General features: G+C 41.1%; 2 protein-coding genes across 6 annotated transcripts; one reads left to right on the forward strand and one right to left on the reverse strand.

Annotated features, from left to right (window-relative positions):
• Positions 1–35: 35 nt before the first annotated feature.
• Positions 36–14,749, forward strand: nemp1 (nuclear envelope integral membrane protein 1). Of its 4 annotated transcripts, none has more exons than XM_021566146.2 (10): positions 36–173; positions 763–884; positions 7,997–8,216; positions 8,314–8,386; positions 8,699–8,792; positions 12,436–12,550; positions 12,704–12,929; positions 13,009–13,185; positions 13,378–13,563; positions 13,817–14,749. In XM_021566146.2, the coding sequence occupies exons 1-9, from the start codon at positions 80–82 to the stop codon at positions 13,559–13,561; spliced, it is 1,305 nt and encodes a 434-aa protein (XP_021421821.1). In that variant the 5' UTR covers positions 36–79; the 3' UTR covers positions 13,562–13,563; positions 13,817–14,749. The 4 variants fall into 4 exon arrangements, with proteins under 4 accessions (XP_021421821.1, XP_036802940.1, XP_036802939.1 ...); XM_036947045.1 differs by having other exon boundaries at positions 13,822–14,749; XM_036947044.1 differs by having other exon boundaries at positions 13,378–14,749.
• A 3,844-nt stretch (positions 14,750–18,593) lies between these two features.
• LOC110492119 (ORM1-like protein 2) lies at positions 18,594–24,623 on the reverse strand. Of its 2 annotated transcripts, none has more exons than XM_021566150.2 (4): positions 24,535–24,623; positions 22,925–23,099; positions 19,581–19,732; positions 18,594–19,386 (listed from the first exon to the last, which is right to left on the reverse strand). In XM_021566150.2, coding segments are annotated over exons 1-4 (465 nt in total). In that variant the 5' UTR covers positions 24,537–24,623; the 3' UTR covers positions 18,594–19,250. The 2 variants fall into 2 exon arrangements, with proteins under 2 accessions (XP_021421825.1, XP_021421826.1); XM_021566151.2 differs by having other exon boundaries at positions 24,183–24,591.
• Between the last annotated feature and the right edge of the window lie 889 nt (positions 24,624–25,512).

The raw sequence follows: 25,512 nt of genomic DNA on the forward strand, positions 1-25,512 counted from the left end.
TCGGAACAGTTTACCTCTTATGTGATTGGGTAGGTGTTTCTGTAACAAGAACCACGTGGTTTCGGTGTAGACTTCTGTCATGGCGGGATACATGAAATGGAAAAATGGACCCCTCTCCAAAATAGTTTTGCTAATTGTGTTTTTGTGTATGTTAGGTTCACACCAAACCTCAGGTATAGTATATAGCTAGCTAGGTCATTTGAGGCGGGGAATTGATAGCCAATTTGAAATTAGTGATGTTAACTTTTTGTTTACGATGAGGCAAGCTATCGACCAAATTTAGCAAACGTTTTAACTGGTCCAGCCAGGTGAACTAACGTTATAGCTAGGGAACTAACGTTAGCTATTCTGTCAGTATCCAGGTGAGATTAGACCCTTCCTTCTTAGTCATTGGATTATATATATATATATATTCTAGCTAGCTAAGTGATTAAAATGGAAAGTTAAACTAGTACCAGAAACTAACTTTAGCTAGCCAGCTGCTGCAACCCTCCGAGTCCACATTCCACAACCTTTAACGTTACTTGCTAAGCTAACGTTAGCTATAACCAAGTCAGCTAACGTTAGCCAAATACTTAAATCGTGGTCTGTTTCTGGTGTCTCACGTTACATAAGTTAGTAGATATGTAGCTACTAGCTAAATCCTGTCATGAAAGCCAATGTCCAGCTTGACTTTAGTTGGCTTGCTAGCAGATTGTGCAAAGCATACAGAAGTTTGCTGGTAAATACAGTCCGTGCCCTCACAACTTGCAATTTTCACAGGAAGTAATATCAACATAATCAATATCAAAGATGGCCAGGAGTCTGACAGAACAGGGTCGAGTCACTTCTGCTATCTCAACCCAATTGTTCCAGGTTGGAAGGAAACATGGACAAGAATCCAGGTAAGAGAAAAGTAGTCTAGTCCCAAATCTGTTTGTGCTCTTGCCAACTTCATTGTTGTATATTTAACTTTTCTGAAATATTTTATTAAAGGGATACTTCAAGATTTTGGCAAGGAGGCCCTTTATCTACGTCCCCAGAGTCAGATGAACTTGAGGATACCATTTATGTCTCTGGTGGCGGTTTGAAGGAAATTGCTAACTAGCGTCAGCGCAATGAAGAAGTAGATACCCATAGACTTCCAGTCATTGTTCTAACACTAGTTAGTATTGGCTTGGCTTGTGAAACTACCTCGAGCTTCCTTCGTACTGCAGACAGACGTAATAATGGCATCCACAAATTAATCTGACCCTAGGGAAGTAAATAAAGGGCCTCGTTGTCAAAATTCCAAAATATCCCTTTAAAATATGCAAATATGTTGATATCTCATTAAATATGTGAATATTTGCATATTGCGCTATTACATTTTTATGGACACTGGATGATATTTTAATTTTGTTTAGACATTCCAGGACTGGACTTGTCCAGAGCACATTGTGGATAAATACTTGTTTTCATCTTTCTATCTGTAAAATACTAAAGACCAAAAAAAAAAGTTTGCTAAGAAAATGTTATGTAGAATAAAAAATGGACAACATATCAATTTTCTCTGGGCAATTCTGGAGAATATACAGTTGAAGTCGGAAGTTTACATACACCGTAGCCAAATACATTTAAACCCAGTTTTTCACAATTCCTGACATTTAGTCCTAGTAAAATTTTCCTGTCTTAGGTCAGGATCACCATTTATTTTAAGAATGTGAAATGTCAGAATAATAGTAAAGAGTGATTTATTTCAGCTTTTATTTCTTTCATCACATTCCCAGTGGGTCAGAAGTTTACATAAACTCAATTAGTATTTGGTAGCTTTGCCTTTAAATTGTTTAACTTGGGTCAAACGTTTCGGGTAGTCTTCCACAAGCTTCCCACAATAATTTGGGTGAAATTTGGCCCATTCCTCCTCCACAGAGCTGGTGTAACTGAGTCAGGTTTGTAGGCCTCCTTGCTCGCACAAGCTTTTATAGTTCTGCCCACACATTTTCTATAGGATTGAGGTCAGGGCTTTGTGATGGCCACTCCCAATACCTTGACTTTGTCCTTAAGCCGTTTTGCCACAACTTAGGAAGTAAGCTTGTGGTCATTGTCCATTTGGAAAACCCATTTGCGACCAAGCTTTAACTTCCTGGCTGATGTTGCTTCAATATATCCACATCATTTTCCATCCTCATTATGCCATCTATTTTGTGAAGTGCACCAGTCCCTCTTGCAGCAAAGCACCCCCACAACATGATGCTGCCACCCCTGTGCATCACGGTTGGGATGGTGTTCTTCGGCTTGCAAGCCTCCCCCTTTTTCCTCCAAACATAACAATGGTCATTAATGGCCAAACAGTTCTATTTTTGTTTCATCAGACCAGAGGACATGTCTCCAAAAAGTATGATCTTTGTCCCCATGTGCAGTTTCAAACCGTAGTCTGGCTTTTGTATTGCGGTTTTGGAGCAGTGGCTTCTTCCTTGTTGAGCGGTCTTTCAGGTTGTGTCGATATAGGACTAGTTTTACTGTGGATATAGACACTTTTGTACCTGTTTCCTCCAGCATCTTCACAAGGTCCTTTGCTGTTGTTCTGGGATTGATTTGCACTTTTCGCATCAAAGAACGTTCCATCTCTAGGAGACAGAACGCGTTTCCTTCCTGAGCGGTATGACGGCTGCGTGGTCCCATGGTTTTTATACTTGCGTACTATTGTTTGTTTAGATGAACGTTGTACCTTCAGGCATTTGTAAATTCCTCCCAAGGATGAACCAGACTTGTGGAGGTCTACAATTTTTTTCTGAGGTCTTGGCTGATTTTTTTTATTTTTCCCATGATGTCAAGCAAAGAGGCACAGAGTTTGAAGGTAGGTCTTGAAATACATCCACACGTACACCTCCAATTGACTCAAATTATGTCAATTAGCCTATCAGAAGCTTCTAATGCCATGACATCATTTTCTGGAATTTTCCAAGCTGTTTAAAGGCACAGTCAACTTAGTGTATGTAAACTTCTGACCCACTGGAATTGTGATATAGTGAATTATAAGTGAAATAATCTGTTTGTAACAATTGTTGGAAAAATTAATTGTGTCATGCACAAAGTAGATGTCCTAACTGACTTGCCAAAACTATAGTAGAAATTTGTGTGGTTGAAAAATATGTTTTAATGACTCCAACCTAAGTGTATGTAAACTTCCAACTTAAACTGTATCTAAGGATACCACACAAAATGTGGTGAATGCAGATGCTTCTGAAGCTGAGAAAATGAGTTGGTGTGTGGCAAGAGTCTAACATTCGGGAAATGTAGTTTGCCAAACCCCTATTTATACCCAATCACCATATCTTCAAATTAAGTTACTAAATATAGTCCAGTTTGTAACACTATGAAATGGGCTTTGAAATTGGGTGTAATTTAATGTACTGAGCTTTGAAATTATTGATGTATGTCCATTTTAAAGATATTGAAATTAATAAAAATGTTGACGGTTATATGATAAACCAAGGAAGAAAAAAACATTTTCATCAAGTTTACATTTTTGTTTACTTTTTGAGAATACTAATGGACATTTCATTTCAGCCTGTGGTGCCTTGCTTTAACAGAAAATGCCTTTGGGAAGTATTCAGACCCCTTGACTTTTTCCAGATTTTGTTAGGTCACAGCTGTATTCTAAAATTGATTAAATCGTTTTTTTCCCCATCATCAATCTATACACAATACTCCATAATGACAAGCAAAAACAGGTTCTTAGAAATTTGTGGTAATTTATTTTTTAAAAAATGTATAACTGAAGTATTACATTTACATAAGTATTCAGACCCTTTACTCAGCACTTTGTTGAAACAACTTTGGCAGCAATTACAGCCTTGCGTCTTCTTGGGTATGACGCTACAAGCTTGGCATACCTGTATTTGAGGAGTTTCTCCCATTCTTCTCTCAAGCTCTGTCAGGTTGGCTGGAGATCGTTACTGCACAGCTATACTCAGCAAAAAATTTTCATTTTTCAGGACCCTGTCGTTCAAAGATAATTTGTAACAATACAAATAACTTCACAGATCTTCATTGTAAAGGGTTTAAACACTGTTTCCCATGCTTGTTTTAATGAACCATGAACAATTAATGAATATGCAACGTTGGAACGGTCGTTAAGACATTAACAGCTTACAGACGGTAGGCAATTAAGGTCACAGTTATGAAAACTTAGGACACTATAGAGGCCTTTCTACTGACTCTGAAAAACACCAAAAGAAAGATGCCCAGGGTCCCTGCTCATGTGTGTGAATGTGCCTTAGGCATGCTGCAAGGAGGCATGAGGACCGCAGATGTGGCCAGGGCAATAAATTGCAATGTCCATACTGTGAGACAGCGCTACAGGGAGACAGGACGGACAGCTGATCGTCCTCGCAGTGGCAGACTATGTGTATCAATACCTGCACAGGATCGGTACATCCGAACATCACACCTGCGGGACAGGTACAGGATGGCGACAACAACTGCCTGAGTTACACCAGGAACGCACAATCCCTCCGTCAGTGCTCAGACTGTCCGCAATAGGCTGAGAGAGGCTGGACTGAGGGCTTGTAGGCCTATTGTAAGGCAGATCCTCACCAGACATCACCGGCAACAACGTCGCCTATGGGCACAAACCCACCCATCGCTGGACCAGACAGGACTGGAAAGAAGTGCTCTTCACTGACGAGTCGCGGTTTTGTTTCACCAGGGGTAATGTTCGGAGTCGTGCTTATCGTCGAAGGAATGAGCGAGGCCTGTACTCTGGAGCGGGTTTGATTTGGAGGTGGAGAGTCCGTCATGGTCTGTGGCGGTGTGTCACGGCATCATCGGACTGAGCTTGTTGTCATTGCAAGCAATCTCAACGCTGTGCGTTACAGGGAAGACATCCACCTCCCTCATGTGGTACCCTTCCTGCAGGCTCATCCTGACATCCCTCCAGCATGACAATGCCATCAGCCATACTGCTCGCTCTGTGCATGATTTTCTGCAAGACAGTCAGTTTTCTGCCATGGCCAGCGAAGAGCCCGGATCGCAATCCCATTGAGCATAATTGGAACCTGTTGGATCGGAGGGTGAGGGCTAGGGCCATTCCCTCCAGAAATGTCTGGGAACTTGCAGGTGCCTTGGTGGAAAAATGGGGTAACATCTCACAGCAAGAACTGGCAAATCTGGTGCAGTCCATGAGGAGATTAGACTGTTTAGACTGTTACTTTTGATTTTGACCCCCCTTTTGTTAATTTCTGTTAGTCACATGTCTGTGGAACTTGTTCAGTTTGTCTGTTGTTGAAACATGTTAAGTTCATACAAATATTTACACATGTTAAGTTAGCTGAAAGTAAACGTAGTTGACAGTGAGAGGATGTTTATTTTCAGGTTTCCAGAGATGTTCGATCAGGTTTATGTCCGGGATCTGGCAGGGCCACTCAAGGACATTCAGAGACTTGTACCGAAGCCACTCCTGTGTTGTCTTGGCTGTGTGCTTAGGGTAGTTGTCCTGTTGGAAGGTGAACCTTCGCCCCAGTCCGAGGTCTGGGGCAGGTTTTCATCAAGGATCTCTCTGTACTTTGCTCTGTTCAGCCTTCACTCGATCCTTACTAGTCTCCCAGTCCTTGCCGCTGAAAAACATCCTGACAGCATGATTCTGCCACCGCCATGCTTCACCATAGGGATGGTTCCAGGTTTCCTCCAGACGTGACACTTGGCATTCAGTGTTCCATCTTGGTTTCATCACACCAGAGAATCTTGTTTCTCATGGTCTGAGAGTCCTTTAGGTGCCTTTTGGCAAACTCCAAGCGGGCTGTCATGTGCCTTTTTACTGAGGAATGGCTTCCGTCTGGCCACTCTACCAAAAAAGGCCCGAGTGCTGCAGAGATTGATGTCCTACTGGAAGGTTCTCCCATCTCCACAGAAGAACTCTAGAGCTCTGTCAGTGACCATCGGGTTCTTGTTCATCTCCTTCGATTGCTCAGTTTGGCCGGGTGGCCAGCTCTAGGAAGAGTCTTGCTGGTTCCAAACTTCTTCTATTTAATAATTATGGAGGCCACTGTGTTCATGGGGACCTTCAATGCTGCAGAAATGTTTTGGTACCCTTCCCTAGATCTGTGCATCAACATAATCCTGTCTCAGCACTCTACGGACAATTCTTACAACCTCATGGCCTGGCTTTTGTTCTGACATGCACTGTCAACTGTGGGACCTTATATAGTCAGTTTTGTGCCTTTCCAAATCATAACCAATCAATTGAATTTACCGCAGGTGGCCTCCAAACAAGTTGTAGCAACATCTCAAGGATGATCAATGGAAACAGGATGCACCTGAGCTCAATTTCATAGCGAAGTATCTGAATACTTACAGTACCAGTCAGAAGTTTGGACACACGTACTCATTCAAGGGTTTTACTATTTTCTACTTTGTAGAATAATAGTGAAGACATCACAATTATGAAATAAGACATATGGAATAATTTAGTAACCAAAAAAGGGTTAAACACAGATTTTGATTCTTCAAAGTAGCCACCCTTTGACTTGATGACAGCTTTGCACACTCTTGGCATTCTCTCAACTAGTTTCACCTGGAATGCTTTCCTAACAGTCTTGGAGTTCCCACATATGCTGAGCACTTGTTGGCTGCTTTTCCTTCACTCTGCGGTCCAACTCATCCCAAACCATCTCAATTGGGTTGAGGTCGGGTGATTGTGGAGGCCAGGTCATCTGATGCAGAACTCCATCACTCTCCTTCTTGGTCAAATAGCCCTTACACAGCCTGGAGGTGTGTTGGGTCATTGTCCTGTATAAAAACAAATGATAGTCCCACTATGAGCAAACCAGTTGGGATGGCGTGTCGCTGCAGCATTCTGTGGTAGCCATGCTGGTTAAGTGTGCCTTGAAGTCTAAATATATCAGACAGTGTCACCAGCAAAGCACCCCCACAACATCACACCACCTCCTTGCTTCACGGTGGGAACCAGACATGCGGAGGTCATCCGTTTACCTACTCTGTGTCTCACAAAGACACGGCAGTTGGAATCTAAAATCTAAAATTTGGACTCATCAGACCAAATTACAGATTTCCACCGGTCTAATTTCCATTGCTTGTGTTTCTTGGCCCAAGGAAGTATTTTCTTCTTATTGGTGCCCTTTAGTAGTGGTTTCTTTGCAGCAATTCGACCAAGGAGGCCTGATTCATGCAGTCTCCTATTTTTTTAAACCTTTTATTTAACTAATGTTGAGATGTGTCTATTACTTGAACTCTGTAGTGCTTGATGGCTTTTGCGACTGCGCTTGAAGAAACTTTCAAAGTTCTTGAAATTGTCCAGATTGACTGGCCTTCATGTCTTAAAGTAATGGACTGTCATTTCTCTCTGCTTATTTGAGCTGTTCTTGCCATAGCCCTATTTGGTAAAAGACCAAGTCATATTATCTTCTGTATACCACCCCTATCTTGTCACAAGACAACTGATTTGCTCAAACACATTAAGATGAAAGGGAATTCCACAACTTTTAACAAGGCACACCTTTTAAGTGCAATGCATTCCAGATGTTTACCTCATGAAGAGAATCGTTGAGAGAATGCCAAAAGTGTGCAAAACTGGTCATCAAGGCGAAGGGTGGCTACTTTAAAGAATCTGAAATCTAAAATATTTTGATTTGGTTAACACTTTTTTTGGTTACTACATGATTCCGTATGTGTTATTTCATAGTTTTAATGTCTTCACTATTATTCCACAATGTCGAAAATAGTAAAACATAAGAAATACCTTGGAATGAGTAGGTGTGTCCAAACGTTTTACTGGTACTGTATGTAAATAAGGTATTTCTATTTTAAGTTTTAATTCGTTTAAAAAAATAATTTACACTTTTTTGCTTTGTCATTTATGGGGTGTTGTGTGTAGATTGCTGAGGATTTGTTTTAATTTAATCCATTTTAGAATGAGGCTGTAACGTAACGTGGAAAAGGTCAAGGGGTCTGAATACTTTCCAAAATGCACTGTTTTATATTTGTGTGTAACTAATACTTGTCTTATTGCCGACAGATTCGAGTATGGAGCTCGAAACAGCTGAAGGTGACTGTTGTGGAGGATGAGGAGAAGCTGCAGGAACTAGAACACTTCAGTGTCTGGGGTCTTGTGCAGTACCTAATGCTTGAGCAGACCAATGAAACCACCATCAGCATCAGCCTGTTCAGCCCAAAGACCTGCTTCAAGATCGACCCCATCAACCTTGGAGCACAATACACTGTAATGCCCATACGAAGTAAGTTAAAGGAAAGGTAGGGTGTCATTGTTAGTTACGAGCCTATTACATATTGATTTCATGTGGAGTCTTTGCTGTCTCTGCTTTACTCCTGCAGAATTTGACATTTACATGTTTGTGACATTCCTGGCTGGAGTGCTGTTATTCATCTTTGCAGACTCACTCAGCAGGTAACTAAATTAATTGTGTTCACATTTTACCCTCTATTTTAATGACATGATCCCTTTATGATTTATGAATCTCGCCTTTATGATTGTAATGGCTGCGGGAAGATATTTAGGGGTGGGGCTGTAGAGAATTTATTCTTGCCGCGCTGCTGAGGACAATTTTTGTCCGCTCATACAGGAATAATAAAGGCCCAGTGAACACCATTTTTTTCTCACAATGTGGATTATTATTTATTTCTGATTTATCAGCTGGTGCTGCAGCACCCCTACTTCCTGCATCTAGGATGATTGATGTGTTTTTTTTTTGTCTAACAGGAGTCAGGTATTCTATTACTCTGCTGGCATGAGCACAGGTATGATTGCCTCCCTTATCATCCTCATCTTCATCATGGCACGCTTTCTGCCCAAGGTAAGAAGTCAAGTCTTCTATATCAAGGCCTCACCCACTACTAACACATTTTGATTTGAACAAAGCAAAAAGTCTGGGTGTACCCTGAGTTCATATACCTTTGTCTGTACATTATACCTTGATGCTATTTTATCGCCCCCAGAAACCTCCTTTTACTCTCTGTTCCAGACGTTCTAAACGACCAATTCTTATTGCTTTTAGCCGCACCCTTATTCTACTCCTACTCTGTTCCTCTGGCGATGTAGAGGTGAATCCAGGCCCTGCAGTGCCTAGCTCCACTCCTATTCCCCAGGCGCTCTCTTTTTACGACTTCTGTAACCGTAATAGCCTTGGTTTCATGCATGTTAACATTAGAAGCCTCCTCCCTAAGTTTGTTCTATTCACTGCTTTAGCACACTCTGCCAACCCGGATGTTCTAGCTGTGTCTGAATCCTGGCTTAGGAAGACCACCAAAAATTCAGACATTTTAATTCCAAACTACAACATTTTCAGACAAGATAGTACTGCCAAAGGGGGCGGTGTTGCAATCTACTGCAAAGATAGCCTGCAGAGTTCTGTCCTACTATCCAGGTCTGTACCCAAACAATTTGAACTTCTACTTTTAAAAATCCACCTCTCTAAAAACAAGTCTCTCACCGTTGCCGCCTGCTATAGACCACCCTCTGCCCCCAGCTGTGCTCTGGACACCATATGTGAACTGATTGCCCCCCATCTATCTTCAGAGCTTGTGCTGCTAGGCGACCTAAACTGGAACATGCTTAACACCCCAGCCATCCTACAATCTAAACTTGATGCCCTCAACCTCACACAAATTATCAATGAACCTACCAGGTACCTCCCCAAAGCCTTAAACACGGGCACCCTCATAGATATCATACTAACCAACTTGCCCTCTAAATACACCTCTGCTGTTTTCAACCAAGATCTCAGCGATCACTGCCTCATTGCCTGCATCCGTAATGGGTCAGCGGTCAAACGACCTCCACTCATCACTGTAAAACGCTCCCTGAAACACTTCAGCGAGCAGGCCTTTCTAATCGACCTGGCCGGGGTATCCTGGAAGGATATTGATCTCATCCCGTCAGTAGAGGATGCCTGGATATTTTTTTTTAAATGACTTCCTAACCATCTTAAATAAACATGCCCCATTCAAGAAATTTAGAACCAGGAATAGATATAGCCCTTGGTTCTCCCCAGACCTGACTGCCCTTAACCAACAAAAAAACATCCTATGGCGTTCTGCATTAGCATCGAACAGCCCCCGTGATATGCAGCTGTTCAGGGAAGCTAGAAACCATTATACACAGGCAGTTAGAAAAGCCAAGGCTAGCTTTTTCAAGCAGAAATTTGCTTCCTGCAACACTAACTCAAAAAAGTTCTGGGACACTGTAAAGTCCATGGAGAATAAGAACCCCTCCTCCCAGCTGCCCACTGCACTGAAGATAGGAAACACTGTCACCACTGATAAATCCACCATAATTGAGAATTTCAATAAGCATTTTTCTACGGCTGGCCATGCATTCCACCTGGCTACTCCTACCCCGGTCAACAGCACTGCACCCCCCACAACAACTCGCCCAAGCCTTCCCCATTTCTCCTTCTCCCAAATCTGCTCAGCTGATGTTCTGAATGAGCTGCAAAATCTGGACCCCTACAAATCAGCCGGGCTAGACAATCTGGACCCTTTCTTTCTAAAATTATCTGCCAAAATTGTTGCCACCCCTATTACTAGCCTGTTCAACCTCTCTTTCGTGTCGTCTGAAATTCCCAAAGATTGGAAAGCAGCTGCGGTCATCCCCCTCTTCAAAGGGGGTGACACTCTTGACCCAAACTGCTACAGACCTATATCTATCCTACCATGCCTTTCTAAGGTCTTCGAAAGCCAAGTCAACAAACAGATTACCGACCATTTCGAATCTCACCATACCTTCTCTGCTATGCAATCTGGTTTCAGAGCTGGTCATGGGTGCACCTCAGCCACGCTCAAGGTCCTAAATGATATCTTAACTGCCATCGATAAGAAACATTACTGTGCAGCCGTATTCATTGATCTGGCCAAGGCTTTCGACTCTGTCAATCACCACATCCTCATCGGCAGACTCGACAGCCTTGGTTTCTCAAATGATTGCCTCGCCTGGTTCACCAACTACTTCTCTGATAGAGTTCAGTGTGTCAAATCGGAGGGTCTGCTGTCCGGACCTCTGGCAGTCTCTATGGGGGTGCCACAGGGTTCAATTCTTGGACCGACTCTCTTCTATGTATACATCAATGAGGTCGCTCTTGCTGCTGGTGAGTCTCTGATCCACCTCTACGCAGACGACACCATTCTGTATACTTCTGGCCCTTCTTTGGACACTGTGTTAACAACCCTCCAGGCAAGCTTCAATGCCATACAACTCTCCTTCCGTGGCCTCCAATTGCTCTTAAATACAAGTAAAACTAAATGCATGCTCTTCAACCGATCGCTACCTGTACCTACCCGCCTGTCCAACATTACTACTCTGGACGGCTCTGACTTAGAATACGTGGACAACTACAAATACTTAGGTGTCTGGTTAGACTGTAAACTCTCCTTCCAGACCCATATCAAACATCTCCAATCCAAAGTTAAATCTAGAATTGGCTTCCTATTTCGCAACAAAGCATCCTTCACTCATGCTGCCAAACATACCCTTGTAAAACTGACCATCCTACCAATCCTCGACTTTGGCGATGTCATTTACAAAATAGCCTCCAATACCCTACTCAACAAATTGGATGCAGTCTATCACAGTGCAATCCGTTTTGTCACCAAAGCCCCATATACTACCCACCATTGCGACCTGTACGCTCTCGTTGGCTGGCCCTCGCTTCATACTCGTCGCCAAACCCTCTTGCTCCATGTCATCTACAAGACCCTGCTAGGTAAAGTCCCCCCTTATCTCAGCTCGCTGGTCACCATAGCATCTCCCACCTGTAGCACACGCTCCAGCAGGTATATCTCTCTAGTCACCCCCAAAACCAATTCTTTCTTTGGCCGCCTCTCCTTCCAGTTCTCTGCTGCCAATGACTGGAATGAACTACAAAAATCTCTGAAACTGGAAACACTTATCTCCCTCACTAGCTTTAAGCACCAACTGTCAGAGCAGCTCACAGATTACTGCACCTGTACATAGCCCACCTATAATTTAGCCCAAACAACTACCTCTTTCCCTACTGTATTTAATTAATTTATTTATTTTGCTCCTTTGCACCCCCATCATTTTTATTTCTACTTTGCACATTCTCCCATTGCAAATCTACCATTCCAGTGTTTTACTTGCTATATTGTATCTACTTTGCCACCATGGCCTTTTTGCCTTTACCTCCCTTATCTCACCTCATTTGCTCACATCGTATATAGACTTGTTTATACTGTATTATTGACTGTATGTTTGTTTTACTCCATGTGTAACTCTGTGTCGTTGTATGTGTCGAACTGCTTTGCTTTATCTTGGCCAGGTCACAATTGTAAATGAGAACTTGTTCTCAACTTGCCTACCTGGTTAAATAAAGGTGAAATAAAAAATAATATTTGGGAGACCTTTCTGATTTGTATCATGCGAGAGTCATGAAAATATATGTTTAGATTTCATGCCCCATAATCTTCATTTTCTTTTCTCAGAAAAGCCCATTTTACATGGTAATAGTTGGTGGCTGGTCCTTTTCCATTTACATCATCCAGCTTGTGTTCAGGAACCTGCAGATGATTCTGAGAGAGCACTGGCACGTGGCTTTTGGTAGGTATCGATTGTAATAAACACAATCGCAACAAACTCTGGGAAGTGCCTTGTTTATTGCTCAAACTTTTTGTATCTGGAATGATAATTTCACAACCATTGCTCCATGTTTGTAGTAGGAACAGTTGAATGAATTGTTTCTGTGTACTTTAGGCTATGCTGCAGTGGTTGGGTTTATCAGTTTTGCCGTGTGCTATCGTCATGGCCCTCTTGTGGAGGAAAGGAGTATAAATATCCTGTCCTGGACACTGCAGTTGTTTGGCCTGCTACTGATCTACAGTGGGATCCAGGTTCAGCAAGTGGCGTTGGCCATCATCGTGGCTGCCTTCTGCTCTAAGAACCTGGAGTATTCCATTTCATTGATTCTTCTGGCTTGGCGGTAGTTTTTTATAACTCTAATGATTCCTTTATTCGTGTTTATTGGCATTTTTAATAATGTTCGAATTCTCATTGTGCAGCAAAGTCACGCCAACTCTGCGCTGGAAGCCAGAGCCTCGTCGGCTGCTGACTGAAGAGGAGTTCCAGAAACAGGGGGAGGTGGAGACGCAGCATGCCCTGGAGGAGCTGAGGAAGTACTGCAGCAGTCCAGACTTCAGCAAATGGAAGACCGTCTCTCGACTTGCGTCCCCAAAAAGGTGACAGTCAGTAGCATTGAAATACTTACTGAAATGTATGTACTGCTAGCCTGAAAAGCTAGATTTTGGTCCCAGGGTGACTTATAGTCTTTTTAGGTCTATTACTAGTCACCGAACTGTCTCTTTCCCATTCCTGGTTTGAACTAAACATATGATCAGTGTTGTTCAAAAGCTTGATGTTGTGATCCATAGGTTTGCCGATTTTGTGGAGGGATCACCTCACCTGATATCGAATGAGGTTTCTGTGCACGCGCAGGAATATGGATCGTTCTTTGAGGATGATTTCTTTGACACGGATGAGGAAGATGATGATGAGGAGAATATGATGAATGATTTGAAAAAAGAAGACCTTGGATGGAAAGACAGAGACTTGTGAAGGTGAATAGATGTGGTTATTTTCCTGTAGCAAGGTTAATGGAGCATAGTGCTGACTGGCTTTCTACCCCTACAGCTCTCTTCCAACCATAAGACAGGTGCTCATGAATCGCCATGGAGATGGTGGAATCTGGCCATTGCTAGGCCTGTGAGCTAATGTCTGGCGTCCAGGTTGCGGCAGACATATTGTACACTGAGTGTACAAAACATTAGTAACACCTTCTTAATATTGAGTTGCTCCCCCTTTTGCCCACAGAACAGCCTCAGTGGACTCTACAAGGTGTTGAAAGCGTTCCACAATGGTGCTGGCCCATGTTGACTCCAATGCTTCCCACAGTTGTGTCAAGTGGGCTGGATGTCCTTTGGGTGGTGGACCATTCTTGATACACACGGAAAACTGTTCAGCTTAAAAAACCCAGCAGCGTTGCAGTTCTTGACGCACTCAAATCGGTGCGCCTATACCCTATTCCAAGGAACTTACATTTTTGTCTTGCCCATTCACCCTCTGAATGGCACACATACACACACAATTCATGTTTCAATTGTCTCAAGGCTTAAAAATAAAAAAAAGTTACCTGTTTTCTCCCCTTCATCTACACTGATTGAAGTGGATTTAACAAGTGACATTAAGAAGGGGTCATAGCTTTCTCCTGGTCAGTCAGTCATGGAAAGAGCAGGTGTTCCTGATGTTTTGTATACTCAGTGTAGATTGCTTATGGCAACCACCTGTTTTGGTTATCGACACAGAGCCAGATTCTGACTTGAGAAATGAGACTGTAGTGTTTCTCAAATTAGGATTGAGTCCTGTGTTTGAATTAATCTGAGAAATGTATTGGTCAGTAAGTAAAGGTTTATGACCACTAAGAATGGGGTATTTTATTTTCTTGGAGGAATGTCACAACTTTATCTTGGTCTTAACTGCAAGGTCATTTTTTTGACATTTGTTATCTTTGGTATTATTGTTGATTTTACGTTAAAAAAAAATTGTCATCAAACACGTGCCGATGTAAACGGGGAGCAATTCATAGCTGACAAGTTAAAAAAACACAAAAAAAGGCAAACTGACATCTGTTTGGGAAGAAATTCATATTTTGGTATTTAAAGCATGATGTTTATAGCCATTGAGCCTGAATTTATATCATTTTAAAAATGTACGGGAATAAAAACAGTAATGTGTAAGTGTACCATTGCAAGTATTATAACCTTTCTTTGACGTTGTGTGACACGTCTACATTGTTATGTTCTTAGTTAGTTAGTTTCATGTTTTGTTTGGACTGAGATTTATAGGTTTCATATCCATCTAATATATTTATAAATCCCTTTTTACATCAGCAGTTGTCACAAAGTGCTTCTACAGAAACTCAGCCTAAAACCCCAAAGAGCAAGCAATGCAGATGTAGAAGCACAATGGCTAGGAAAACTCCCTAGAAAGGCTGGAACCTAGGAAGAAACTTAGAGAGGAACCAGGCTCTGAGGCGTGGCCAGTCCTCTTCTGGCTGGGCCAGATGGAAATTATTTTGAGTACGTGGCCATTAAAGCCGGATTGTTCTTCAAGATGTTCAAAAGTTTGTAGATCACCAGCAGAGTCAAATAATCACAGTGATTTATAGAGCACGTGTCAAATTCATTCCATGGAGGGCTGAGTGTCTGCAGGTTTTTTCTGCTCCCTTGTAATTGATTGATAAATTAAGGTCACTGATTAGTAAGGAACTCCCCTCACCTGGTTGTCTAGGTCTTAATTGAAAGGAAAAAACAAAAACCAGCAGACACTTGGCCCTCCATGGAATGATTGTGACACCCATGTTACATCTGAGGTGCTGACCTTTTGCACCATCTGTATATGTCAGTTGGCTTTTCAAATCTGAGCATTCAGAGGTCGAGACAGCAGGTGCGGTAGAGAGTCAAAACAGCAAGTCCTGAACAAGGTAGCACGTCCGGTGAACAGGTCCAGGTTCCATAACCGCAGGCAGAATAGCAGAACCTGGATGAGCAGCACGACCAGGTGGATTGGGGGCAGGGACTGCCAGGGGTCATCAGGCCAGTTAGTCCTGAGGAATTGTCCTGGGACTCAGGTCCTCCGGGAGGGAAGAGAGAGAAGAATTAGAGAGAGCATACTTAAGATCACACACGACACCAGATAAGACTGGAGAAGTACACCAGATAGGACAGACTGGCCCTATCCTGCCTTCATAAATACTGGAGACGGGGTTCGGGGACACTGGCCCTTCCAAAGTTACCCTCAGACAGCATATCACAAGCATTGCCTTAAAAATGGATAATACTTTTATACTGTGAGATATTGTACTTTTGTATTCAAATCAAATCAAATTTATTTATATAGCCCTTCGTACATCAGCTGATATCTCAAAGTGCTGTACAGAAACCCAGCCTAAAACCCCAAACAGCAAGCAATGCAGGTGTAGAAGCACGGTGGCTAGGAAAAACTCCCTAGAAAGGCCAAAACCTAGGAAGAAACCTAGAGAGGAACCAGGCTATGTGGGGTGGCCAGTCCTCTTCTGGCTGTGCCGGGTGGAGATTATAACAAAACATGGTCAAGATGTTCAAATGTTCATAAATGACCAACATGGTCGAATAATAATAAGGCAGAATAGTTGAAACTGGAGCAGCAGCACAGTCAGGTGGACTGGGGACAGCAAGGAGTCATCATGTCAGGTATTCCTGGGGCATGGTCCTAGGGCTCAGGTCCTCCGAGAGAGAGAAAGAAAGAGAGAATTAGAGAGAGCATATGTGGGATGGCCAGTCCTCTTCTGGCTGTGCCGGGTGGAGATTATAACAGAACATGGCCAAGATGTTCAAATGTTCATAAATGACCAGCATGGTCGAATAATAATAAGGCAGAACAGTTGAAACTGGAGCAGCAGCACAGCCAGGTGGACTGGGGACAGCAAGGAGTCATCATGTCAGGTAGTCCTGGGGCATGGTCCTAGGGCTCAGGTCCTCCGAGAGAGAGAAAGAGAGAAGGAGAGAATTAGAGAATGCACACTTAGATTCACACAGGACACCAAATAGGACAGGAGAAGTACTCCAGATATAACAAACTGACCCTAGCCCCCCGACACATAAACTACTGCAGCATAAATACTGGAGGCTGAGTATTCTGGCCTCTATTCTGTGTGGTAGAATTGGCTATGCATAAGCCTTTACAGATTTGGTGGCCAGGTAGTTGTGTACTATTCATTGTAAATAATCATGTGGATGTCAAATTAATGATATCGTAAAATCCCACTTCATACTGAGACATTTCCACCAGTGGAAAGCCCACTCGCCTGTTGCTGTAGAAGGGGAATACTGAGAGGAGCATAAATCCCTAGAAAGATGGTGGTACTGAATGATGCATTGTTTGTATGAGTTGTACTGAAACTGCTATACATGAACAACAGGGGGTGCAATACACCTTGTATGTGGATATACAGTATTTCACAGTAAGCATACGGGTAACCTAATTTTGCAGTTACAGTAGTCTCTGGTGAGGTGGGTTTCCTCCCACAATAACCTGCATTCAGAAAATACTTATCTTTCCCCACCCATTTTTATGAGGTTCTCAAGCTACTCGGGGACAGTTGCCTAGAATCCCCAAAGTTTTCCTGATGAGTAAGAGCAGAGAATGTTCAGAAAATGATATCCAAACTGAATAATGTATTTATTTTTTTGTTCAAATTTGGGAAAAATATCTAGTTTCATGAGGAGTTGTGGTTTCTTTAAAAACTGATAGAATCATCCAGGAATATGCAGCTTTATGTGAAACTTCTAGGGTACTTCTGATATGCTTCAGATAACAACCTATACTCTGAAATTCAGTTAAATGACACAGTCCCCCTGTATTTAACAGAATGCTGTTGATCGGCATAGTTATAAATACTGGCTTTGTAATTTTTGCATGTTGTAATTCAAAGGCTTGCATCATAAAATCAGTGATTGTGAAATAAAGTGGAAGCAGAACCACTGATGACCTGTTTTTAGGGTAAACTTGGATATTCATCATCAAGTAATGTGGTTGTAAATGGGGGTATCAACATGTATCCAGGGGGTATGGCTAATTGGTATTATTATGCTGTATATTTATTTTAACTAGGCAAGTCAGTTAAGAACAAATTCTTATTTACAACAACGGCCTACCCTGGCCAACATTGGGCCAATTGTGCGCCACCCTATGGGACTCCCAATCATGGCCGGATGTGATACAGCCTGGATTCGAACCAGGGGCTGTAGTGACGCCTCTTGCACTGAGATGCAATGTCTTAGACCGCTGCGCTACTATGGATCTTCTGGTATTTATAACTAAAATGTTCACCTTGACAACCTTCAATATTACCAGGTTTCAGAATAGATTATCATCCTGTTAGCTGCAATTCTCAAGCCAGGTGGTGCAACACTTTTGCTTTTCACTTCTACCTCTGAAAAGGTGACACAAATGTTGTTTGCATTCCAGACAGAGGGTGTGAGTCAGGCAACCCCATATGGGTTTCTGCAGTCTGACAGCTGATGGTGGAGCTACTATATAATTTGCATGTGCTTCCCAGCAAAAACAGATTGGCATATTCTACAGCGTAGTCAAATTATTATCCAGGACACCATTTCCACTACTTCCCCCAAGAGAGCAAACACACCACCTCAGTAGGGAGACACCTCATAACTGAAATGCAAACATGGTCATATCTCAGGCGGAAATCCCTGTTTTATCAGCACATCACAGGAAACGTGACAGGCCTCATGTAAAGTGTGTGGAGTTCCCCAGAATCCCCACACAGGCAATCTGAGAATTTACATGATGGTACGACCCCTCACTCCTGCACAATGTTACTATACTCCTGTGTTGCTTTTCCTCACTGCTGAACATTCCCCTTAGGTTTCCCTCTTATGTCATTCAAAACCCACACCATCCGTGGGATTAGATGAGAACAATCAATGCAATAATTAAACTTGTTGAGTAATTATTTATCTGCTGCACAGTGCACTTGTGTGTGTACAAAATGGTAAGGATGTACCCCAAATTTCCAAACAAACACAGGAAGTATTTAGATGTAGGCTGAAGAATCAAACCTGATATTGGAACATTTATTTTTAGGCACTATCACATATTGAGAATGCTCACATGGCAATGTATATCCAAGAGTCTTCACGTGGATTGGTCAACAAACTAAATGAAAAAAATGTGGCAGCCAACTGAAAACTTTAAGGCACCACAAACATACTGGTGCCCACCATTCCATTTTTATGGCTGCCACTATCCTAAACTCTCTAATCACGCATTCTAATGTGTGGACAAATACAAGTAATTATGAAGACTTAGTTTTCAAGGTGATGAAGTTCACATTAAAGCTCTTTCTAGAAAACAATGGCAAATACATGTCATCCAACCAAAGAGAGAAGAATGGTTTGAGGATACATGCACATTGCACACAAACATTATAAATGTCATATAATGAAAATTAATATAGTGAAATAAAGCAGAGGCCACTCAGTAACTCTTAATCATTATAGCTTGGTGTTCAGCACATTTTGCTTCCTTTGTTTTGGGGTCAGAGAGGTAACATGAGCTGTGCAATAAAAACAACAATTTCCTTCAAAACAGCTCAAAGTTACTGAACATGTCTTCTTCACTTCCGCCTCTGGACCTTAGAAATGAACTACACATAAATAAAACATAAATCTGATACTATCCAGTTGTGTCAGTACTTATTGATCCCAAATATTCGTACTCCATGGAACAGGGGCAGCTTTGGAAGGAGGACACTGAGGAGAGAGCCTGTATTGACCAGGAAATGCGTGGCATCGTACTTGGTGTAGAAACTGGCAAGAATATACCTGAATAATTAACAGATGGTTTAGGGTTATTATTCAATGCTGATAACAAACAATAATGCAATAATTCAATACTTACTCTTCTACGTTAATCTATCATTGCAAGCCATAAGAAAAACTTAAACTTAAAAAAAAAAAAAAGGTTTTGCTCCAAAAGCGCATGGATAATACTAGTATGCACAAATGTTCTGTCTTACAGTACAATGGGTGAGATGGTGAGGAATTTGCGTGAGGATGTGAACTGGATGCCGTTGTCCATCTGTTCCCAGTGTGTGAGTAAACGAGCTTTGCCCTGGTCTGGTGTCTCAAAAGGAGTTCCTTTCACCGTGTGCAGAAACAAGTACATCACCTGTGGTGGACAGATCACACATACACTATATATACAAAAGGATGTGGACTAGAGGTCGACCGATTAATTAGGACCGATTTCAAGTTTTCATAATAAATCGGTAATCAGCCTTTTTGGATGCCGATTACATTGCAATCCATGAGGAGACTTCTTGGCAAGCTGACCACCTGTTACACGAGTGCAGCATCAAAAGGACCTTGTGGCTGCAAGGAGCCAAGGTAAGTTGCTAGCTAGCGTTAAACTTATCCTATAAAAAAACAATCAATCTAAACATAATCACTAGTTAACTACACGTGGTTGATGATATTACTAGGTTAACTAGCTTGTCCTGCGTTGTATATAATCAATGCGGTGCCTGTTAATTTATCATCGAATCACAGCCTACTTCAACTTTGCCAAACAGGTGATGATTTATCAAAAGCACAATCGTGAAAAACGAAAAATCATTACAAATGTACCTAACCATAAACATCAATGCCTTCCTTAAAATCAATACACAGAAGTATATTTTATTAAACCTGCATATTTAGTTAAAAGAAATGCATGATAGCAGACAATATTAACTAGGGAAATTGTGTCACTTCTCTTGTGTTCAGTGTAAGCAGAGTCAGGGTACAGTTGAAGTCGGAAGTTTACATACACCTAAGCCAAATACATTTACACTCAGTTTATAACAATTCCTGACATTTAATCCCAGTAAAGATTCCCTGTTTTAGGTTAGTTAGGATCCCCACTTTATTTTTAGAATGTGAAATGTCAGGATAATAGTAGAGAATGATTTATTTCAGCTTTTATTTATTTCATCACATTCTCAGTGGGTCAGAAGTTTACATACACTCAATTAGCATTTGGTAGCATTGACTTAAATTTTTAAACTTGGGTCAAACTTTTCGGGTAGCCTTCCACAAGCTTCCCACAATAAGTTGGGTGAATTTTGGCCCATTCCTCCTGACAGAGCTGTTGTAACTGAGTCAGTTTTGTAGGCCTCCTTGCTCACACACACTTTTTCAGTTCTACCCACACATTTTCAATAGGACTTTGTGATGGCCACTCCAACACCTTGACTTTGTTGTCTGTAAGCCATTTTGCCACAACTTTGGAAGTATGCTTGGGGTCATTGTCCTTTTGTAAGACCCATTTGAAACCAAGCTTTAACTTCCTGACTGATGTCTTGAAATGTTGCTTCAATATATCCACATCATTTTCCTACCTCATGATGGCATCTATTTTGTGAAGTGCACCAGTCCCTCCTGCAGCAAAGCACCCCCACAACATGATGCTGCCACCCCTGTGCTTCACGGTTGGGATGGTGTTCTTCGTTTCTCCAAAAAGTACGATCTTTGTCCCCATGTGCAGTTGCAAACCGTAGTCTGGCTTTTTTATGGAGGTTTTGGAGCAATGGATTCTTCCTTGCTGAGCAACCTTTCAGGTTATGTCGATATAGGACTCGTTTTACTGTGGATATAGATACTTTTGTACCCGTTTCCTCCAGCATCTTCACAAGGTCCTTTGCTGTTGTTCTGGGATTGATTTGAACTTTTCGCACCAAAGAACGTTCATCTCTAGGAGACAGAACGCGCCTCCTTCCTGAGCGGTCTGACGGCTGCGTGGTCCCATGGTGTTTATACTTGCATACTATTGTTTGTACAGATGAACGTGGTACCTTCAGACATTTAGACATTGCTCACGAGGATGAACCAGACTTATGAAGGTCTACAATTTATTTTCTGAGGTCTTGGCTGATTTATTTTGATTTTCCCATAATGTCAAGCAAAGAGGCACGGAGTTTGAAGGTAGGCCTTGAAATACATCCACAGGTAACCTCCAATTGACTCAAATGATGTCAATTAGCCTATCCGAAGCTTCTAGAGCCATGACATCATTTTCTGGAATTTTCCAAGCTGTTTAAAGGCACAGCCAACTTAGTGTATGTAAACTTCTGACCCACTGGAATTGTGATACAGTGAAATAAACAATTGTTGGAAAAATTACTTACGTCATGCACAAAGTAGATGTCTTTACCGGCCTGCCAAAACTATAGTTTGTTAGCAAGAAATTTGTGGAGTGGTTGAAAAATGAGTTTTAATGACGCCAACCTAAGTGTATGTAAACTTCCGACTTCAACAGTATATGGAACAGTTTGGGCCGCCTGGCTCGTTGTGAACTGTGTTTCTTCCTAACAAAGACCGTAATTAATTTTCCATAATTTTCCATAATTATGACATAACACGGAAGGTTGTGCAATGTAACAGCAATATTTAGACTTAGGGTTGCCACCCGTTAGATAAAATACGGAACGGTTACGTATTTCACTGAAAGAATAAACGTTTTGTTTTCCAAATGATTTTTTCCGGGTTTGACCATATCAATGACCAAAGGCTGGTATTTCTGTGTGTATTTCTGTGTTATTATAATTAAGTCTATTATTTGATATAGCGGTGGTAGGCGGCAGCAGGCTCGTAAGCATTCATTCAAACAGCAGTTTACTGCGTTTGCGAGCCGCTCTTAGCAATGCTTGAAGCATAGCACTGTTTATGACTTCAAGCCATCAACTCCCGGGATTAGGCTGGCAATACTTTAGTGCCTATAAGAACATCCAATTGTCACAGGTATATGAAATATAAATGTTATAGAGAAATAGTTGACGCGTCATAATTCCTATAAAAACTACAATCTAAAACTTCTTAACTGGGAATATTGAACCACCAGCTTTCAAACGTTCTCATGTTCTGAGCAAGGAACTTAAACGTTAGCTTTTTTACATGGTACATATTGCACTTTTACTTTCTTCTCCAACATTGTGTTTTTGCATTATTTAAACCAAATTGAACATGTTTCATTATTTATTTGAGACTAAATAGATTGTATTTATGTATTATATTAAGTTCAAATAAAAAGAGTTAATGTTCATTCAGTATTGTTGTAATTGTAATTTTTATAAATATATAGAAAAATCGTCCGATTAATCGGTATCGGCGTTGAAAAATCAGAATCGGTCGACCTCTACAACAGACACACTTATTAGTCATTACAATGTCATAACACAAGTCCGCATTACTCTACTGTTCAAAATGATGGGGATCTAATAACTTAAATAGCTATATCTATCAAAAAGGGTGGCTTAAATATAGTTAAATGTCGTCTACATCTGATTGGAAAAACAAAAAACAAACTATAAATACTTGTTCTGACCAGATTATGGATGACATTTGTGAGGGTCCAGACAAGGGGCACTGTGAGGACAGGGATGCTCAACAGGATGACGTGCAGCACGGTGACCAGCAGTAGGTATGCCAGCCAGATCCCTCTGCTGTTCATTACCTGCGTGTTGGGGTTCACCTCACTGTGAGCCACACCCACATTCATCCTGAGGGAACAGAGGCTGATTACAAATGATGGTCATTGGACATTGAAGCTTGATACAGGAAACATTGAAGCTTCATGCAGGTAAGGAATATACTGGACCTACGGCTTGGGAAATTCCTATTAATTTCTAGAATTGAAGTATGATATTAAATGGAACATTTGAAAGAGCAGATTTTTTGATTGGTATATGAATAACAAAATCTAGAATTCAATTCTGTGAAAATTGTACTAAACAAAAGGAGAATGAGTACATCATTTGCATATTTCACAGTTCCCTCAATTACTCATTTCATAGATCAACGTGAGAAGATGAGGTAGGCTATGTCAGATATAGAACATTGATGTCAAGTGGGAAGTAAAAATCTAGCGGCCTAGTTCTCCTTCCAGTATACCACTAGGTCAGGTAAAGTGACCATCTGTTACTGGATCCTATTATCGTGGGTAGGTAGCTATCAATATACTCTACATATTTCATGGCTTGTATAAAATATATATATATATATATTCCAATCCAAGTGTATTTGAGAAATTGAGAATTCTGCCACTGATCCCCACAGCCATGATCCCTCCCTCAGACTGGCTAACTACTACGAAAACTAGCTAATATCTTGTTGTGGATATAGCAAGTGGGTCTAACATCAACTCATCTGACTGAGTAGCTCATGCCACTTTAGTCCTTATTTGGTGACTACAGCCGGTCATTTAGAAGTCAGCTATTAGTTAGCTAGCTCTTTAAGTTAAATGGACAATCAGCAGTTCCTACGTCCATTTTCATACTTGCATGTACCCATTGATTTTTAAAAAAAATATGACTTACAAATGCCCTAGTTCAACTGTCGTACCCCATCAGAAACCAAAATATATGCTTGTTTTACTCCAATGTTTGTAAACAAAGTAAATGTAAACAAACACTGTATTGCATAATAAACATGGTTAAAACTACCCTTGCAAAAGAAGTGCAGTAAAAGTGAGATAAATGCAGTCAACTGTGGTATTGCAGATACTGTACTGCAGTTATACTGCACTGTTACTGCAGTTACACTGCAAAATTACTGCAGTAAAAAAAAATACTGTGCATACGTACTTCAGTTATACTGCAAACTTTTTTTGATATCATGGATGGTCAGTCCTGTCTTTGAATTTGCGAGTGTTTACAATTCTCAAGCCCCATACACCCGCTTTATACCGAAACAGTGGTGGGGAGTTCGCTTTGTTATTGTTTCCACCGCCGATTGCTGCTTTAACTAGCTAGCTAGCTAAAAGTCTATCTAACTAGCAAGCTAACTCCACCAGCAAGCTGGCTAGCTAGCTACTGTAGCTAAATAACAACAGCTGTTTGTGCCGTGAAAACTAAAATTAATCTGCAAAATCTATTTAGATTATGTGAATTTAGCACTTTAGATCAAACTTTCCTTACAATCTAGCTAGAAACTCACATTTTGTTGTAACCAGGAAATCACTAAACATGCTCATTCCATTGCTCGTTTGGGATTGGCTGTAATGGTGCCATGTCAGTTATTATCAGAATCGGATTTTACTGCACAGCAGCTTCCCAATAATAAAGTTATAATGAGTGAGCGGCAGTGGTGTAAAGTACTCAATAAAAAATAATAACAAATAATACTTAAGTCGTTTTTTGGGGTATATGTACTTTACTTTACTATTTCGATACAGTTTGACAGGAAAATGGTCCAATACACATACTTATCAAGAGAACATCCCTGGTCATCCCTACTGCCTCAGATCTGGCGGACTCGCTAAACACAAATGCTTCGTTTGTAAATTATGTCTGACTGTTGGAGTGTGCCCCTGGCTATCCGTCAATTAAAAAAACTAGAAAATTGTGCGGTCTGGTTTGCTTAACATACGGAATTTGAATGGTTTATACTTTTACTTTGTCTTTTGAGTACATTTGAGCAAATCCATTGACTTTTAATACTTAAGTTTATTTAAAACCAAATACTTTTAGACTTTTACTCAAGTAGTATTTTACTTGGTGACTTTTACTTGAACTTGAGTCCTTTTCTCTTAAGGTATCTTTACTATTACTCAAGTCTGACAATTCAGTACTTTTTCCACAACTGATGAGCGGGCAGAAAAAAACAAATATGCATAATTTGGGGGGGGGGGGAGAAATAAAATACAAAATAATGTTTTTGCTTATGTATTACCAGTACGTCAGTGTGCTTTTTAATTAAATGTCTTCAAAAGAGTTCTGCCCAGTCACTGAAGGACTGAGTCATAAAACAAACTTCCTTGTATACATTATCTTATGTGCACTGAGTGCAAGTTCCTTTTTTGGGGAAAGTGAGTACAACATTATTTTTTGACAGTTTAAATTACTGTCAACCTTACGTAATCATTATTGGAAGGAATTGTAGTCAGCATTATACGTCTACCCACAATAATAGACA

The sequence above is a fragment of the Oncorhynchus mykiss genome, chromosome 16 (genome assembly GCF_013265735.2).
Source record: "Oncorhynchus mykiss isolate Arlee chromosome 16, USDA_OmykA_1.1, whole genome shotgun sequence".
NCBI classification, from domain to species: Eukaryota; Metazoa; Chordata; class Actinopteri; order Salmoniformes; family Salmonidae; genus Oncorhynchus; species Oncorhynchus mykiss.